Source organism: Parastagonospora nodorum, assembly GCF_000146915.1.
Source record: "Parastagonospora nodorum SN15 chromosome Unknown scaffold_24, whole genome shotgun sequence".
NCBI lineage: Eukaryota > Fungi > Ascomycota > Dothideomycetes > Pleosporales > Phaeosphaeriaceae > Parastagonospora > Parastagonospora nodorum.
Window position 1 is genome coordinate 134,905 of NW_001884572.1, and position 18,718 is coordinate 153,622.

The window sequence follows — 18,718 nt, forward strand, 5'->3', positions numbered from 1 at the left end:
GGAACTCGTCCAGGCGCAGCGGTTCAGGCTAGGCTATCCGCCGTCAGCGAGCTAAAGATGGAGGTGTAAAGGCTCCGCTTGATCGCCGGCGACATGCTTGCATGCGCCAAGGCCCTCGCGTATTTTTGCAAGGCTGAAGGCAAACCCAAGGTGACGACGTGAGCACGCAGCGCGCATTCACCGCCATACACTCTTTTCTGCGGCCATTGCGCGCTTAACCCCTCTGCTCACCGCCCACCCGTCGCTTCTCCGAGCAAGAGTCGCACTCTTGGTCAGCGCAGGCACGCTATTTGTCCGCCCGAAAGCTCCTCCGTCCGCCTTGTCCTGGAGCTCCACCGGGCTTCACGGCAGGCCCTCTACCTCCACAACGGCCTCCACCAAGAAACGCAAGATTGTGCCAGCACAACCAGACAGCCCGAGTCGGGACACAACCTCTGCGCAGCCCCCGAATGAGGAAGCCGTAGACCCTCGCTCCTCCCCGCACCCCGCTGCCAGCACCAGGGCCTCAGCGTCACCACCACCGCCGCGATTTCTCCCACCCCACCTGCACGACGAAGTGCTGACTGAAAGCGACACCACGAGCACGCCACGGGACTACCACACTGGAGGCAGCTCTCCCAGCGAGGCATACGCTGGTCTGACCCTTGGCGACGCCTCCATGGCTGACGAGGGTACATCTGGCTCCGAACCGCAACCACAGAGGCGTGCACCGCGTTCGTCGTCGCCCGCCAAGCGACTCCACTCCGATATGGCTGACGACAGCATGGACCTCGACAGCCAGGCATCCACCACACGCCGGAACAGCGGGCAGTCGAGCCCCCGAAACACCAAGCCCATCGCCGCCGGAGCATCACAGCGTAGCGCACGCGCAACGTCGGTCGACATGGCAGACGCGCCCAACAACAGCGGCTCCGACAATGCAGACTCGTCCGCCACAAGCATCGACGCGACGCAGCAGGCAGACCTGCCCAGCCTGGACGAGCAGGTTACCAAGGTCATGACCATGATGCAGAAGCCTTTGGAGGAGCGCCAGGAGGGCTACGTCATCTCAGAGAAGTGGTTGGAGCGTGTCTGGGCGAGGACGTCAGAGAATGTTGGCCGACCACAAGACTTCAGCAAGGAAGCTACCCAGGGTCCCATTGGGCCAGTGGACAACACGTGCCTTGTCGACACCGATGCCATGCAGGACGACTTGATGGACCAGCGTGGCGAAGACTTCGTACCGCTTAAAGAAGGAGCTTCAATGGGCCAAGACTTTGAGATCTTGCCCTTAAAAGCATGGGAGCTTGTCGTCGGCTGGTACGGAGTGAAGACAGGCTCACCTACCATTCGTCGATACGCCTACAACACGGTACCAGACAAGAGCACCGAAAATCTTGAGTACGAGCTCCGCCCGCCTATCCTCACTATCCGCAAAGTGCGACAGGCGCCGACGACCGCTGCGGATACTTCGAGGGTCGCAGGCAAGATCGTAGCCAGCAAATACGAGAGCTACTTGACTTTCCTCGAAGCTGCTAAGAAGTCCGCCGGTATCGACATCAGAAACAAGGTCCGAGTATGGAGAATTCTTAATATCGCTGGTTCGGATATACCCAAGGATGCGCAACCGTCCGGCATGTTGACTCCTGATGCGTCGCCTCGCGATGGGTCACCTGTCGTTCCTGCACCCAACCAATCGCCTGCACTTATTATGGATGCTACGAGTTTCAACAACCTCGCATATGGCACGGAGCGTGAGCTTGTCACTGGCAAAGACGAGCAGGCGAACGAAGACTTCAACGAGTCTTTGACATTGGCTGGTGCTGGTCTGTCCCAAGATCAGGTTATCGTTCTTGAGGAACACAACGAAAAGGGCGAATACATCTCGGATGCCGCCAAGGTCGCAGCAAAGAACAAGACTGGCTCTCAGGCAAACAAGGGCATCCAAAGCACTACAAACAGTGGAACATCCACACCGACCGGCGGTCCGCTGACACGAAGCAAAAGGCGCGACGGTAGAGTGCGAGGTCACGTTGGCTTGACAAACCTGGGCAATACGTGCTACATGAATTCTGCCCTCCAATGTCTACGCAGTGTGGAGGAGCTGAGTATGTACTTCTTGAGTGGCAAGTGGAAAGGACATATCAATGCCAACAACCCCATCGGTCATAAGGGTGCCATCGCTCGAAACTACGCTGCGGTACTGTCTGGTATTTACGACATCAATGCCTCATCGTCTTTCTCGCCAAAGGCTTTCAAGAACGCTCTTGGTAAGGCCAACAGTCTGTTCTCCGGCTATGGACAGCAGGACTCGCAGGAGTTCGTAAGCTGGTTGGTCGACGCCCTGCACGAAGACTTGAACCGCATCCAGAAGAAGCCTTACACGGAGAACCCTGATTCTGATGACAACACTTTCCGCGACCCAGAGGCGATCAGGGAGCTTGGCGAAATCTATAGGAACAATCACAAGGCGCGAAACGACTCGGTGTCCATGGATCTTTTCAGTGGTATGTATGAACAAGTTCATGGAAATGCATGTTCCCGGTATATTTCCAATACTGACATATGTACAGGTTTCTACAAGAACACCATGGTCTGCCCTGACTGTGAAAAAGTTAGTATCACTTTCGACCCTTACAGCCAGCTCACGTTACAACTCCCGATTGAGCAAACCTGGAACCACACTATCACATATATACCCTTATATGGCAAGCCCTACCAGGTCGAGGTCGACATGGACAAGAACGCAACGATTAGAAGCCTCAAAGAGTATGTTGGCAAGCGAGGTGGGGGCGTTCCCGCTAGTCGCTTGATGGCATCCGAAGTTTATAGCCACAAGTTTTACCGCCATTTGGATGATAAGAACACCATCGCAGAGTCGAATATTGGTGTACGAGACGACATCTACATCTATGAGCTAGACATTGCTCCCAGCAACTGGCCAGCGCCAAAGAAGAAGGGTTCGGGTTTTAAGCTACTTCTCTCACATGGATCTTCTGACGAAGATGTGCCAGATTCTGCATCGCCACTACACGACCGTGTCATCATCCCTGTCTTTCATCGAGGCCCTAACAGTTCTTCGTACAAATCCAACAACTTCTCCATGGCATTGTCGCCATTTTTCATCGTTCTCACTCGTAAGGAGGCGAAAGATCCTGATGCCATTTTACGGAAGCTTCTTGCCAAAGTTGCTCAGATGACCACACGGGACATATTAAATGAGCTTGGCGACTCACCTTTGACCCAATCTCGATCTGGCTCTGATGTTGTGCTTACAACCGAGGAAGACGCCTCTCCAAACGGCGACCCGCGAGTTCAGGATGGATCCATAGAAGGCGAGGATCTTGTAGAGGTTACCATGACAGACTCCGTTGACACCGCTTTGGACCAGACCACTGACAAGGAGAAGATTCCGAGTGTTCTAAAACCTGGTAGTTTCATCCACCCTGAGTTTAGAACGCTTTTTGAGATCAAGCACACCAAGAAGACCAACGAAATCGTCACCACCGGCTGGAGCAGTGTCGATCCTAGCAAGGCTCTCGAGCCCATCTCAAAACGTATCCGTCTGCCACCGTCACGCGAGGAATCTGTGCAATCTTCGCCAGATGGTAGTGAAGGATCATCAAGTGATGAGGACGCCGATACTCCTCAGTCCATTGATGTCGATGCTGCTATTGATGCGGCTAACGTCAGCAGCGACGAGGAAATGCAGTCAATTGAGCCCGGGGGTCATGTAGCCTCGCGAGGCGGTCGACAAAACAAGAAGAAAAGCAAAAAGCAGCGGAAACAGGAGCGAAAGCAAGAGCGAAAACACAAGAACAACAAGAACTTCAAGTCGAAGAAGAACAGAGTTCCAGACCAACCTGAGTATCCCGACGATCCCGAAGATGAATCAGAAGACAGACTGGTCCGTATGGGTGAAGGCCTTGTGCTTGACTGGGATCCCAATTCCTTTGAGGCCTTATTTGGTGGAACCACAGCCGACGATGCCCGCGGTATGGATGCAATGAAGTGGCTCGAGACTCGCGAAGACCCAGAGATTCAGGCGAAGAAGGAACGGCGGGCCGCGCGTAGGAAGCACGGCATCACACTCGATGAGTGTTTCACCGAGACTTCAAAGAGCGAGATTCTGTCAGAAGACAACGCTTGGTATTGCAGTCGATGCAAAGAACTCCGGCGAGCTAAGAAGACCCTTGAGATCTGGACCGTACCCGACATTCTCATCATTCACCTCAAGCGTTTCAGCGGTCATCGGACGTTCCGGGACAAGATTGAGGAACTCATTGACTTCCCAGTCGAGGGTCTTGATCTATCTGGGAAGGTTGGCTTTCCCGAGGGCAAAGATCTCACGTACGATCTCTTTGCTGTAGACAATCACTTCGGAGGACTTGGAGGAGGGCATTACACAGCCACTGCACAGAACTTCTACGACAAGCAGTGGTACGACTACAATGGTTAGTATCCACATTCATGTGTGCTCCTCTTGACCAAAGCTAACGACATTCCAGACTCCGTTGTGTCCAAGTGCACATCTGGCCAAAAAGCTGTGACACGTAGCGCGTATCTTCTCTTCTACCGCCGTCGTTCCCCCGTCCCTTTAGGCCCGGACCACCTCCGCGAAATAGTCCAAGCAGCCGAGACCGACGCCACAGCCGACTCTGACGCTGAAGACGACGACTCGAACAACCGCTCACGCCCCCGCGACGCCAACAAGTCGGATTCGGGAAACGGCCAGCGCCTCGACGGCTCGTCCCGCAATGGGTCGTCGAGCGCTGGAATCGGAGCCGCAGCGGGAGCCCTAGCCCAGCGCGGGCATGGCTTTTCGGATCGCGGGAGCCTTCTAAAGAGCGGAGCCGGAGTCGTGAACCTGAGCGATGATGAAGACATGCCGCCCATGGTCGACGGCAGCGCGGACGAAGGCTTCGTCGACGCCGAAGACGGCAACGACTACACCACTTTTGGCGGCTTCCAAGGCTCCAACGATCCAATGTGGAGTTTCGAGGCCTTGGGTGCGTCGTCAAATCGCTTGCACGGTTCCTCCGACGTTGCGTCTGACGCGCCGAACTTGGGCAGCGAGGGCCCGGATGACCTCAGCTCTAGGATGCTGGAAGACTTTGGGGACGATATGCATGATGGGGAGGATGCGCCGGTGGATGATGTTGATGACGTTCATGAGATTAGAGTTCCGAGCGAGTAGGACTGGTTCTTGGGATATGGATGGTAGGGATTGGATGGGGTGGAAAAAGGAGTATTTGTAGACGTAGCATCGAAAGCTCGAATTGCATGTGTGTATCTTTCCATTGAGTCGTGGGTTTGAGTGTGATTATTGATATGAGATTAGACGGGGCGATTGAAATGTATTGTGCATGCTGAGGTAGTCTACGCTACGCATTATATGCCGTTTTGCGACATTTGCATCCCGGCAGAATCTCCGATTGCTGACGATATACTCCAGATAAAGTACTGTGCACCACCAAGTATTTTGCTTGCACGAGGTATCAGCAAAGCCCAACAAGCAAGGTGTGCATGCCCAGATCCAACAGCGTGATTCCGAGACTATTTGCGCGTATTCGAGACCTACCATACCGCATACCTTGATTCTCAAAGGGTACTCTAAGCTCAATCAGGATGCGGTGAAGGCTCTTGATTGTTAAATCGCCTTCTGATTGTGTTGCTTTACTTAAAGGCAAGGGTATAAGGAGGGAAGTAAGTACTCACACAGCACTTTACTTTTTTTCTTTTTTCTTCTGCGCTCTTTTCATATGTGCTGGTATCCTTCCTGTTAAGGGTTCAAACACACCTTGAAACCCGGACTATGTGGTAATGACTGCTGGGCGTAAAGTGGAGTCGATTACTAGGCGCAGATGTTGTGTACTTCTAGATGTAGGCTTTTTGGCGATAGTTTCACATCCAATGTGCATGAATGAGCTGTTAGCGCGAATGCGGAGAGAGCAGGCAAGATAGGGTTGTTTGTGCAAAAATAAAATATGGTTGGGATTGAGCACTAGCTACGTCTTTCTTTCGTTCTAAGAAGTGTCTGTTTCTTTAACGGGGATGTCTACGCAGTGAGTTCGCAGCAGCTTTCAGTTGGAAATCTCTAGAGGTAGGTGCGTGGTGTGTAATACGCTATGTAAGTTAAGTGTCAATGTTGAGTGGAGCCCCGAAGTAGTCATAGACGTCACTCGGCGTGGAGCTGTGCTTTGAGAAGCGCTACTATGTTATGGGGCTGCACATCAAGCAATCCGAAAATATGATGAGCGTTGCAGGTCTTGCATGCAATTCTGATGCACACGTTATAAGTGGTTAGCGTTCATGTAAGCATGCCTCTCGTACTCGGTTACTCTACCAATGGACAGATGACAAGGCTGAAAGAGTGGCGAATAGTAGGACATATGCCTCACTAAGTGCGGTGCGTACGCAGATTCCACTTGGGCAGTGTGAAGAGCATACGAGTTAAATGAAGGTTTCTGCCCATACTTCCTCTTCTGCCAAAGTTGCAATTTGATTCCGCTCCACTCTATCGGTCTATCGTCGCAAGATCATTGACTTCTACCTAGCCAGGTACCTGGGTTAGGCCGGGTGGATGCGCAAATATGTTAAAACGCACCCTCGATCACAGCCAGCATACTGCTATCGCCGTCGGAGACGCACTTAGTCTTTTCAAGCGGTCTAGCTCGTTTCCCGAGCCCTGGACAAAAAGTAACGATACACACGCGATGAGCCCTTTCGCCTTCGAGATGAAGCCAAACCCGGTGTTGTTCCATTACATCACGCCATCCACGAACGATTGCTCGACCATTTTCACAGCGGACAAACGCTATCAGCACATACCCCTCGACCTTTCCCGCATTGAAAACGAAAGTTCCTTAGGTTCGGAGCGTAGCGCAAGGTCCAAGTCACTATTGGCTCTGGGTACAGCGCTATTAGAGATCGCCTATCGTGCCGTTGTTGGCTTTGGGATTGGTGCTTCAGCACACCGCGTATGTAGCAAGACACGACAGGGAACCGCTACACAGCTTGCGACAATAATCAAGCCAAGGATCATTGAGATTGACGATTTTGCCAATGTGGACGTTTCAATTGCAACAACGAACAATGTTGATGAACCCCAACCTAAGAAGATGGATTATGAAGTCTCCCAATCAAGCACAAGTCAGTTAGATGGTGAAAGGTACCAGACGAGCATGCTAGCGAGATCAGACATAAAAGTACTGCTACCAACTAAGCGGCTCATCGATTGCCAGTATTGCGGATTCAACTTTTCGACTCCAGGAAAATTGAAGTATCGAGTCTCCTCGCCAGATGACCTACCAGAAGCTGACACACCACAGTGACCACATTTACCGTAAACACATTCGCCGTTTCGAGTGCGATGTGTGCAGCATGAAGTTCTTCCTCAGCGCTGACCTCGCACGACACAAACGAGGCGCTCACCGCAGTGCTGGGGACAACTTTGGCTTGTACTTTTGTCCAAATGAGAACTGTAGGGTACCTGGGAGACCATTCGGGAGGCTTGACAACTTCCGAAGACATTTGAGGACGTGTGAGGAGTAAAAGCGGGATCCTGACTTGGGCAAATATCGACATGCAATTTAAACTGAGTTTCTAGGAAGTAGCCAGTCATTACGCATCCGGTTATGTCCAAATACTTTGTAAGATCATGTCGTGGCTATGCAGAAGTCTACCTCCGGCCCCCAAATGACTGCGCCTGCACGGGCTATATTATGATTCACCAACTCTTTCTAATTTCTTACATCTCCCATTATTCGGGCTCTCCTTTTCTTCGTCATCATGTTTTCCCTAGCTTATCTCATCACATGCGCTGAGATGACAATAGCAAACATCGTTCTTCAATTTCTCCTAGCACACCTGCATGGTTCGGGATGCACAGAAATACATATCAGCCGATATGAGATTCCTCTTGGAGCTCTACCTAAGTCTTTGCCACCGGGAACTCCACCGGGAACTCCACCGGGAACTTCTTCCTTTGTAAATCCTTGGATAGTGGAAAAGCTTCCTAATCCGATCATTTTCCCCGCGCTTTTCGCTGTGTATGCTGGATACAATGTGGTACGAGCGGTAATCGAAACGCATGTCAAAGATGGTCCCGATATGTCAACAGTTGTTAGAGAAAAAGCAGAAGATCACCCAACCATTGCAATTTGCGACAAGTGCGGTTTGACTTTTCGAACGCATGGATTGCTCAGGTTTGTGACTTTCTGGCTAGACCATTGAGGACAGACTAAAGCTGACTAAAACCCAGAAGACATACCAATCGCAAACACGTACGGCGCTTTGCTTGTCTGACTTGTGGCGCGGCGTTTCATCGAATATGGATCTTGACCGACATCAGCGTATTGTACATCGCAAAGATGGTGATTTAGGTGGACTAGTCTGTACAAATCTCAAGTGTGCTACTCCGGACAAGGTCTTCCTGTGGAGTGATAATTTTGAAAGACACTTCAAGAGGTGCGCGAAACAACAGTGACAAAGTCTGCACGCTAGATGAGTGCAGGGAAATACTGTGATAGGACGTACTTGGATGTGCATAGAAAAGTGAGAAGTTACAATTTCTGGTGTAATTATCCTGACTAGCATTTTTTCACGAGTTAGAGTGACAAGTATCGTATTATGGCTATGTGATGGTCATAAAAATAGTGGGTAGATTGTTGTTGTTCAAGCTACGACATATTCGGCGTACTTCGACTAATGAACCGAAAAGTCAGTCAGACATAATCAAACGACGAGACTCCTAAGCAATTGAAGCTCTCGATGCGTGACAACAGTTAAGATCTCTAAGATCTATGCTGGGTCAGCGAAAGATCAATCATCAGCCAGAGTCGGGTACTCAACTAAAAGGATAGCAACACGGCCTAGCTCGTAGGCTACAGCAGCCTCAGTGAAATCTCCACTATAATAGCGACCCTTCGGTTGTACAATGGCTCTCTTAGGCTTGGAAGAGCGATTTCGTTTGATCAATCTGAGTCCTGAATGCCATAAACAAAATCTGTACACCATATGCGCAATAATATGTAACCTTTAGCGATGAACCATATCTCTATACACTTTTAACCGTTTCTATAATTTATTCTACTCGCCTCCGCCCGCCAGTGCAGAGAGCTTCTGCGCCACTACATCTGATGACTCCCTCTACGACCCAAACCTCGATCCCTCACTGGGCAACGCAAACATGCTCAAGCCCTCCTTCCGCCAACCCCGGCCCGTATTCTCCGGCCTCAAACAAAGATACCCCCTAATCCGCTAGTGCCACATCAACAAAAACACACGAAACGCAATCGAATGCTCTAGCATGCGAGTTGCATTCGTAGTCTAGGCTGAAGCGCTAGGCACCGTGTCAAACGGAGCAAGTAGACATTCACGGTCCTGGAAAGAGCTCCTAGAAAGAGCTCATGGATATCGAGAATGAAGAGGAGGATTATGAGCCGAGGCGTTGCTTGAAGGAATGGGGCGATTGGACTCCAGAAGTGCCCGGGGATACGTTGGCGATTGACGCGGTGAAGGGTGCTACGCCTCAGGCTAAGATTGGGTATATTTTGAATGGATTTGTTTGGAAATACGATGGTCGAAATGCAAAGCGCCGTTGAAGGACATGAGTGCTGACCTGGGCGATCATGACATCATACCGGTACTGCAGTCACCTTGTGGAGCCACTTGAACAATGTCGGATATTCTCCAACTTACTAAACTACACCACGAGTGGAAAATGCCTTTGCGCGTGCGTTCATCCAAGATCAAGGGGCGTGAAATTAAAAATGTGATACTACCCCGAGTGGCAGAACACGGTCAAGATCGCCGATGCGAGCCTGGCAGGAATTGAAACCTGTGCCCATAATCGTTCTAACACTTTGTATATTGGTTTCTATCATGGAGCTTGCGCGTCGGCGCTGCGTTGTGGTAACTATCGTTCATTCGCCACATCACTAGCTGTAACCTACCAATCAGAGAGGTACCATATACGAGGTATGCCCCCGAGCGACGTTCAGCCTTGGGCATTTCACTTGTACATATTCCCGCTCTCAAGGCTTCTATTTGAGGGATTTCAGCCACTCGAACTGGTCGCAACTCTGCTTTTCCACGACTCAACTTAACACATCCGCAAATGGCGCCCTTGAACAAGGGCCAAATTGTTGGCATCACACTTGGCTCGACTGTGGGTGGCATAATTTTTGTAGTTGTACTTTTTTATAGCCTATATGCCCTGAGGAGTGCCATATGGGTGGCAATGACAGTTTTTGAGCAACGCTACGGTTGGTGGTACTTTTGAACAGCCTTTGTCGCAGTTGCTGACAGTCAGTGTTTTCAGAAGAGCGCCGCGAAAATGTCCCAAGATGTTTTAGTTCCAATGAGAGCCTCTCTTCTTCAACTTTATCGAGGCTGACGCAATCGCAAAACCGTCACATTGTTGTATACGAAGGCTTAGCACATTACATCCCACCACCACCGTCACCACCACCTTCAGTCGATGGTGCTCCAGCTGCTGACAGATCCGCGTCACCGGACAGTATCTCTCCAGGTGCCACACTCCGTGATGACCAGCTATCCGAATCCTGCTACTACATTGTTTCGGGACAAAGAACACAAGCCGTCGACTGTAGCACATTTCTATACCAGCTCAAACAGCCACCTAGTACGCAATCATTGGATCCTTCTCCCCGATTCCCGAGCGCGATGTCAATCCGCTACAACCCGAAACTGTTTACCATTGAGAATCTTTTGCGTACGGACAAGCGCAGTCAGCTTATTGAGATATCTGAGCAAGGTGGGTGGTCTCTTCTAATGGCAGACCTCTCAATAACATCTGCAGCTACAAACTCAAGAGACATCACAGTAGCGCTCGGCAGAAATGCATTCGACTCGACAAGGCCTGGGGCAATAGATGCGACGCGAGTCATCAATCCACTAGAGCTTGAGATTCGACTGAATCCTGTTCATTTTGCACCCTCTCAAGCCGAGCCACCGATGCATTACGATTTAGAAAATAGTCCAAGGATTTCGATTACGTTCATGTCCAATCAAAAGGAAGAACACGCGAAGAACCCTCGTTCCCCTTATCAGGCAGACCAAGATTCACTCGCTATCCCGGACCTCTCTCCATCTATCGGAAAAGGTTCAGAAGACATCGACATGATTGAACCAGTCACCCCGCTTACGAGTTCTTTCACTCTCGACTCAAATACGACATCGAAAATATGTAGAACTTCACTGACGTCTTCACCGTTAAGCGTCGATGAAGCGGATGATGCGGGTGAAGGTCTGTCATGCGAGTTGTATGGAAGCAAGTCAGACTTGCACGGCACAGCGCCATTCTCGCACGACCTGCAGATACTACAGGCTCATTGCGAAAGTGCCATGATAGAAGATGTTGTTCAGAAAATGAGCATTCCGGTCTCAGCGCCGAGCTCAACACAGCTGGCTTCGCCTTGCGCAGAAAACATCCTGCCTAGCTCAGCCTTTTTGGACTCAACACAATCAGAGTCACACTCTTCACCGAGTGTGGACGAAGCGGTAACAAATCAGGACACCCTCCGAAAGGGGCCAATCGATCGTAAAAGCTCAAATGAAACAACCACTTTCACATGCGTGCAGTGTCATCTACCTTTCCCAACTAGGGGCAAAGTAAAGTAAGTCCCAGATAGCTACGCCTAACTTCTTTCGTGCCACTAACCGGGAAGTGATCACGTCAACCGAAGACACAACCTTAGATTTTCCTGCTCCGTCTGCTCCTACAAATGCGGTCTGCGAGCTGACTTGAAGCGCCATCTTCAAACAGTTCACAGCGACAAGTATCGTCCCGTGCAGTCGTTTCGGTGCCCAAATGATAGTTGTGGAAGTACGTGGAGGCGGAAGGATCATTTTAAAAGACATCTGGGGAGGTGTGAGAAGCGATGTATGATTAGTGCGTGTGTTTAAGTTTTGAGGGATAGAAGCAAGGGTGGCTTCCTACATGGCCAATCTTTCAGGGCAGCATTACTGAGTACTGCAGTGATTTGAGCGCATTACGTTAGATCTATAATCACTATTAGAGCTCCGCTGTCATGTGATATACCATCTTGAACAACCTCAACACCCAATAATCACTGAAGAGTGCAAATGCAGCAAGAATTCGAGGGGTACCGTGTCTGAAATTCCATGTACCATTACAGTCCAACCATTATCTAATATAAAAACCCAATAAGCCTCAACACCCCACCACCAATGTGTGAAGTAACTACCAAGATCTTGAACTCCTCCAGCCTCAACCTAGAACCTTCTTCTTGCTCTCCTCTAACCACGTCTTATGCATCCTAGCCCTCTCAATCAAGCCCTCCATCTTGGCCCTCCTCGCTCCAGCCCACTGTACCTCAGCAGAGTCCGCCCCAAAGCACTTGCTACTGATCTTCTCGCACTCGATGGCATGACGTAGCATGATGCACCAATAGCGCACGCGCTCTTCGTCGTTGTCGAGAACATGTGCAACGCGAGGCTGGATGCGGTCGATCAGCGCGTTGTACCAGCGGATCAGCTCGGGGGAGCCGCAGCCCGTGTCCTTGAGGCCCTTGATGAGAGCGAGCACGGTGAGTTCGGCGTCGCGCAGGTCTTCGATGGTGATGGGGAAGTTGGGGTGGGGGAGGTCGCGATCTTGCAGGCACAAGTCAATGCGGACGGATGCGTGGTCGATGATGTCGATGCGGGTGCAGAAGTCGTCGACCTGAATGGCGCGGGTGTAGTTGGCCAGGCGGCAATCCTCGTGCTTCTTGAACTTGGGGTGGGATGGGTTGCAGGCCTCGCATGCACATGTGGTGCCGAATCGAGCGTGCAGGTCGGCAGTACGGACGTCGACGGTGTTGTAGTAGATGTCGATGGTGTTGATGGTGAGCTCCTCACCCGCGGTGATCGGCCTCATGGTGTGCACTGTCATGACGCCTTTGTCTGACTGGATCCGAGCAAAGCAGTTAGGGACGCATGAGTGGCGGAGTTGCGCGGTCTCGATGAAGATACCGGAGATGAGTGTCCCCTCTGGCAGCGGGTAGCACTCGTAGGGAATGTGGGAGACGAGGGAGTAGCGGGTGTTATGCCAGCAAGCGGCAACGCGGAAGCATTGAGTGGACTTTCCAAGCTGGGCAAAGCGTCCGTCCAGAATCCTCTTCTCTTCTTCTGTATATGCCACTTCCGTGAGAGCTATTAGCTTTGGCGTGATTTCTCGATCCATTTCGGTAAGAAGGGCAGATGTAGAGGGCTTGGCTGGGTTTAGGTTCCAGAACTTCTCTTGGTCTTCAGCTGAGAGCGCATCGAAGGCACTCATCAGATCAATCACTTGATCTCCGGGGGCAGGTAGGCTGATCAACGGCGCCTCACAAATGATCCTGACGCCTCCATCGATCATCTGAACCGCGAAGACGCCGTGTTCATGGGTGCCTGGCACCACGCCACTCTTGTAGTGACCCAGGACGGCTACCTGTTGGGAGGTTGTCGCTGCCATGCCGACTCGAAAATGTTATAAAGGTTCGATACTTGGAGGGCTGTTAGCTGTATTCAGGGGACCAAAAGATGACAACGTGTGGCGGTAGCTGCTTGGGGAGAAAAGAAAGAGGAAGTGCAAGGTAGCGGAGAAATAAACAATCAACGCAAAGGCAAACGCACTAGCGTGCCCGAAGTTCTGGCGGACTCTAGGTGAAGGAGAAAGCTGTGCAGCGATTCTTATTCACCGCGACCTTGAGATTAAGGTGGCAAAAGAACAAGCGCAACAACTGCGCTCGCTCATGAGGAAATTTACCTTCGGCTGGGAGGCACGAAGTTCGTTTTGTGATGCTGACTGCGAGTGCGTTTGTCGTCCTACGCGGTGAGCGAACGGGCCGTCGGCGAGGCAATGACATATGTCGTGACCTCATCACCGTTCTCATGAGATGTACACTGGTAGGCAAGATTTGGGACTCTGAAAATCATATGGGAAGTTGAAGGAAACGAAAAAGAACCATGTCACTGGGGAGAGTAAAGCAAAGAGCGAGTGCGAAATCATGTACCTTACTCCGTCCTTCTGCCACAATGAGTTGAGCAACCCGGCGTGTCCCCACCATTAAATCGCCATGTAGTGGTGTTTTGTATAATGAACGCTTGTGATCCCAAATGCCGATCGCTGCAGCACTACCAGCCGTACTTGTTGCCGGCCTCCTTCTTGTTCCTGTAACTAGTGGCGAAATGCTCCTCCAATGCATCCTTCTGTGTTGATGCGACATTGATCAAGCTTCGTAGACTGTTTTTGCCCGTACCAGAAATGGATTTGAGCGCATTGTGCTGTACCTGCTCACCCTGTTGACGCAACTTTTCGTTGTAGGCATACTCTGTGTCTGTGCTAAACTCGACAATCTTTGCTGAAGAGAAGTCCGCCTGCCCTCGTTTGCCGAAAAGCTGGCGCCGCTCTGCTTCTGATAAGTTCAGCTCCGAAGCTATACCGGTCAAATCGTGTGGCGCTGACGCGCTGGATCCAGCCTGTGCTTGTAGAGTTGGTTGATATGTGTGTTGCTCCTCGAAAGCTTCGCCAGGAACTGGTGCATCTCCTCCTTCTTCTGTGCCGTACAGCATTGGTTGGTAAACTCCACCAGACGACGCGTTCGTTGAAGTGTCTGCTTCTTGAGCGACGCCAAACAGCGAAACTTTCGGCTTCCGAGATGGAGGCGCAGGCGCGGCCACTGGCTGGGATGAAGACATGTCTGAGTCTGTCGCTTTTGCGGTGCTAGTTGGTAAAGCTGCAGATTTGGGCACTATGGGCTTCTTTTTCTTGCCTTTGCCTACCGACATGGGCACGAATCGTGGTGCGGCGGCCTTCGGGGCTGGGGCGGATGGCTGCTGAGGAGCCTCTGTAGGGGTTTCTGCCTTGGATTTCTTCTTCTTTCTTCTCACTCTTGGGCGTCGGGCAGATTGAGCAGAGCTCTAAAGTCTTCCTTCTTCATAGGCTCCTTCTTGATTGGGGTTGCCATTCTCGTCAAAACTCTTCAAGCTCCAATCGCGGCTCCCTCTTGAACGCAGGCTCCGCGCCAGTTCTCAGGTTCACTCCCAGAGGCCAGACCCCTTGCCCAGGCGCCCTCTTTTCCCGGTGTTGCGCTCGCTCGAGATGGCGGCCGCGGCCCAGGCTTCTTTCGGCGACGGGAGCATTCGCATTGAAAGCCACCAAACGCCCGTCGCTCCGCCTAGACGTGGCTTCTTTGCCGGTGGCGCGTCTGCATCGACATCGTCTCTCTCGGCACGTGATTGTGATGCGCCTGGCAAATTGACCTTGATCCGTCCTGGGTTCGAGCGGTCGACGACTTTCTGGAAGGAAGGCTTCGGGGCCTGTTTGAGCGCGGGCTTTGGGGCTGCGGGCGCCTCGCCGTCCGATTCGGAGTCTGAGTACGCGATCAAGTTCATCGTATCGGTGATCGTGTTGTGGTTGAGGTTGTATGTGCAGATAAAGTTGGCGATGAAATCACTCGCATGGCGATCGCCGTTGCCAAGTTCAGGGTCCAGTCCCCACGCTTCACCACTCCCGCACCTCGACGACACCACGCGCGCTATACCTTCATGACACCTCCTCAGCTGGTCTGACCCTTTTACGAATGCCCACGTGATTATGATACCCCAGAAGCTTTGGAACTAACACCATGTCGCTCCTTCAGAACGAAGAGTACGCCCCGCGCCGCGACACCTCCGAGCTCCGCAGCTAACCTCCGCAGCTTCGTCCTCTACCAACTACGGACCGCCTACCTCTCCTCGATCAAAGACGGCGTAGGCGAGCGACTGATCAACGTCAACTCCAATGTCTTGAATAACCCCGCATTTCGCGCTGCAGGATGGGTGCCCAACGCCGCCGATATCAAGCGCACTTACTCCCCGCCTATTCCTACTGCCATCACCTCGGAATACTTCCAAGCCCCTCGTTCGGCTGGTCTCAAGGCGCCCGAGGGATTTGGCGACGATGAAGAAGAAGGTGGCATGGTTACGGGAGGCGGAAGCAATGACACGGTCGGCCCTACCCTAAATGCGAAGCGCAGGCGGAGAAAAGAGATACTCGAAGAGGACGACAGCAGTGACCTAAGTGATGAGAGCGACGAAGAGGAAGATTCGCAGCGGTTCGTCTATCCGTCACATGTCAATTGGTCATGCTAACTTTGGTGGCTAAGGCCTGCGAATCAGATCAAATTCACCAAGATGCCACTGCGAACCCGTTCTGGCTCTTCTCCTATACGGGGTTCTGCCCTGCGAAACGAACTTGCTGAGGCTGCCGACGGTCCGTCCGTCATGATCACATCCCCCTCACGACCACCAGATACCGAATTACGTCGGGGCTCGCTAGGCACGTTGGAGACTGTCAAAGAGCGCCCCAGGAGAGACACCATCACCAGTAGCGAAATGTCATCTGAAAACGAATTCGACAATTCGGCTTTCCGAAAGAGGAAGCTGAATCCGCGCAAAGCTGCTGTCAACAAGCAACTGCTCGCTCAACGCATCCAGGAAGATGAAGGCGAGGCGCGCAGTACTCGTCTAGAAGCGCTGGATGAAGGCGATGAGTCTGACAGCTCACTCGACTCCGAATTCTCGGGCTCAGCCGATAGCGGTTCTCTTATGGGAGCTGGCGGCGATGCGCTTGACTCGTCTCCTCCGGCTGCCCTCAACAACATGACTGCCATCACCTCTTTCAACATGTCGCCCAAAAAGAAGAAGGAGCCAATCCAGCCGACTCTCCAAGCCCTGCCACCACCAAGACCCATCAGCTTCATCTTACCTGTAAGCGCTCTCACACAAGCGCTGCAGGCCAAGGAACAGAAGCCATCGAATCCACTGCAACGCTTCGCCAGATGGAATGCGGCTAGCGAGGCTCAACAAAACCCCATCTACCTCAAGATCTACTGTCCGTTCTCATCGAAGCCCTCCAAAGCCCTTGAGCTCTTGGTCAGAAAGTTCAACGACAAAGGCGAAGGTCCAATCGTGGCAGAGGCCATCGGCTACGCACTACACCGTTACCAGGAAGAGAAACTTGAGCCTCCATTGTCTGCGGAGAAGATGAACGTCAACCATTGGGTGATGCGCATGTATGATGATGGTGAAGTTGATGACGAGTTCCCACCTCTGACGAGAAACAAACCACTGAAGGACTTCGCCTCCAACAACGCTCGTGGTATGCGTCCGCGGGCTCGGGAAAAGCCTTGGGACGAATTTGCTCTTGTCGAAGCAAGCCCACGGGAAATTGGCGAGAACGAAAAATTGACGCCCATCTATAGTACCGAAGCAGCTGCCGCTCTCGAGACTCAGAATGATACAGCAGATGGCACAGTGGAAAAGAAGCCCGTGAAACCTATACCCAGTCGTGCAAAGAGCTTCCGCAACCCCATCACCGGACCATCATTTGCTCCTTCAGCGACCCGCAGAGATAAGAGTGCACTCGCAGATGCTCCCACGGTCAACGCGTCACATGCAGCCAGTCGGACGGGACTCCCGAAGACTGTCAACATACACTTTACCGACGAACATTTCAATGTCAAACATATACCCATCAACTGCACAACGGATACCTATATTGCCGATGTCTTCGAGCAAGTTTGCCACGAGCTGCGCCTCGACAAAGCGCTCTATATCCTCAAAGTCAGCAGCAGCACCACCGTCGCGCCCACAGATCGTACCGTCGAAGCTCTCGGCAACCGCATGGATCTTGACCTATCGCGTCGTCGCTTCGTAGGTGACGGTGTATTCGGACTCTCAGGCTCACCAGGCTCCTCATCGCCGAACGCCCCTCTCATCATCAGCACTGGTGGCGCTCCCAAGAAGACCAAGAAAGGCGAGCGTACCAACGCGGCAGTGTCTGGCCACGGCCTCATTCACCCTCTCGCAGCCCGCGCCGAATCATCCGCCCTTGCACTCACCACAACAAATTACTACCGCCGCTACGCTGTCATGCGCAAACAACCCATGTCATTCGCCTCATCGACATCCCGCATTCTCGCCCTCGATAATGAGTACATCCATATCATGCCTGGCGAGACAACCAAGGGCAACGCACGACCCGGTGGGTTCGCTATTGAAGGCGGCAAGACCACGACAGTACATTTCAGCAGCGTAGTTGGCAGCAAAGTGAGCAAGAAACACCCGAAGATGTTCCGCTTGCTCGTTTTCAAGGAGAGAGAGACAAAGAGGTACGACTTCGTGGCGCAGACAGCGGACGAGGCGGTGGAGATTGTGAGAGAGATCAAGAGGGGCGTGGAACGGTATGCTGAGGGCGTTGTCTAGCCTGGCATCATCGCGGAGTTGACGAGATGGAATGGGAGGGGGGGGGTGGGCGGGGGGGGGGGGGGGGATTGGTAATAACGAGGTAACCTCTGGGGGTTTTCCCAAATTTTACCCCGTTTTCCCCCCCCAAAAAAACCGGGGCGGAACCCTCCTGTAAAATCCCCCCAAAACTTTTTTCTTTGCCCTTCCCTCCTCAAGGTGCCAAAGTTTTTCCCCAAAAGGTCAAAATTCCCCTCCAAAACCCTTGTGTTCCCGCCCCAAAAGACCAAATTCCAGCCTCTCAAGACTCCATAAGCTGGAAAGATTCGTGCGCGCCATTTAAAAGACTCTCACGTCAAGCTGTAGATCTTCGCGGCATCTCCAGCGCTCTGAAAAGTGCTTCATAATCTCCTAGGATCCTCTAGGCTCATACATCAGCTTCCAAATATTCTCCAATAGCCCACCAAGTTCCGCCAGAGCGCGTAAAAAAGGAATGGATTCCAGC

The 18,718-nt window shown here is 52.1% G+C and overlaps 6 protein-coding genes across 6 annotated transcripts; 4 read left to right on the forward strand and 2 right to left on the reverse strand.

Moving 5' to 3' along the window:
- Positions 1 to 93: 93 nt before the first annotated feature.
- SNOG_12851 (hypothetical protein) lies at positions 94 to 5,176 on the forward strand (the record flags this gene model as incomplete). Its single annotated transcript, XM_001803017.1, has 4 exons — positions 94 to 158; positions 259 to 2,486; positions 2,553 to 4,433; positions 4,605 to 5,176. 4 exons carry the CDS (start codon positions 94 to 96, stop codon positions 5,174 to 5,176), a joined length of 4,746 nt encoding a protein of 1,581 aa, XP_001803069.1.
- Positions 5,177 to 6,572: 1,396 nt separating this feature from the next.
- On the forward strand, positions 6,573 to 7,366 carry SNOG_12852 (hypothetical protein; the record flags this gene model as incomplete). The annotated part of the gene is made up of 2 exons (XM_001803018.1): positions 6,573 to 7,131; positions 7,311 to 7,366. 2 exons carry the CDS (start codon positions 6,573 to 6,575, stop codon positions 7,364 to 7,366), a joined length of 615 nt encoding a protein of 204 aa, XP_001803070.1.
- A 3,302-nt stretch (positions 7,367 to 10,668) lies between these two features.
- SNOG_12853 (hypothetical protein) lies at positions 10,669 to 11,625 on the forward strand (the record flags this gene model as incomplete). The annotated part of the gene is made up of 2 exons (XM_001803019.1): positions 10,669 to 10,759; positions 10,805 to 11,625. The coding sequence occupies 2 exons, from the start codon at positions 10,669 to 10,671 to the stop codon at positions 11,623 to 11,625; spliced, it is 912 nt and encodes a 303-aa protein (XP_001803071.1).
- A 610-nt stretch (positions 11,626 to 12,235) lies between these two features.
- On the reverse strand, positions 12,236 to 13,459 carry SNOG_12854 (hypothetical protein; the record flags this gene model as incomplete). Its single annotated transcript, XM_001803020.1, has 1 exon — positions 12,236 to 13,459. The coding sequence occupies one exon, from the start codon at positions 13,457 to 13,459 to the stop codon at positions 12,236 to 12,238; it is 1,224 nt and encodes a 407-aa protein (XP_001803072.1).
- A 662-nt stretch (positions 13,460 to 14,121) lies between these two features.
- SNOG_12856 (hypothetical protein) lies at positions 14,122 to 15,381 on the reverse strand (the record flags this gene model as incomplete). Its single annotated transcript, XM_001803021.1, has 2 exons — positions 14,122 to 14,869; positions 15,044 to 15,381. The coding sequence occupies 2 exons, from the start codon at positions 15,379 to 15,381 to the stop codon at positions 14,122 to 14,124; spliced, it is 1,086 nt and encodes a 361-aa protein (XP_001803073.1).
- A 233-nt stretch (positions 15,382 to 15,614) lies between these two features.
- SNOG_12857 (hypothetical protein) lies at positions 15,615 to 18,234 on the forward strand (the record flags this gene model as incomplete). The annotated part of the gene is made up of 3 exons (XM_001803022.1): positions 15,615 to 15,637; positions 15,687 to 16,082; positions 16,134 to 18,234. The coding sequence occupies 3 exons, from the start codon at positions 15,615 to 15,617 to the stop codon at positions 18,232 to 18,234; spliced, it is 2,520 nt and encodes an 839-aa protein (XP_001803074.1).
- Positions 18,235 to 18,718: the final 484 nt, after the last annotated feature.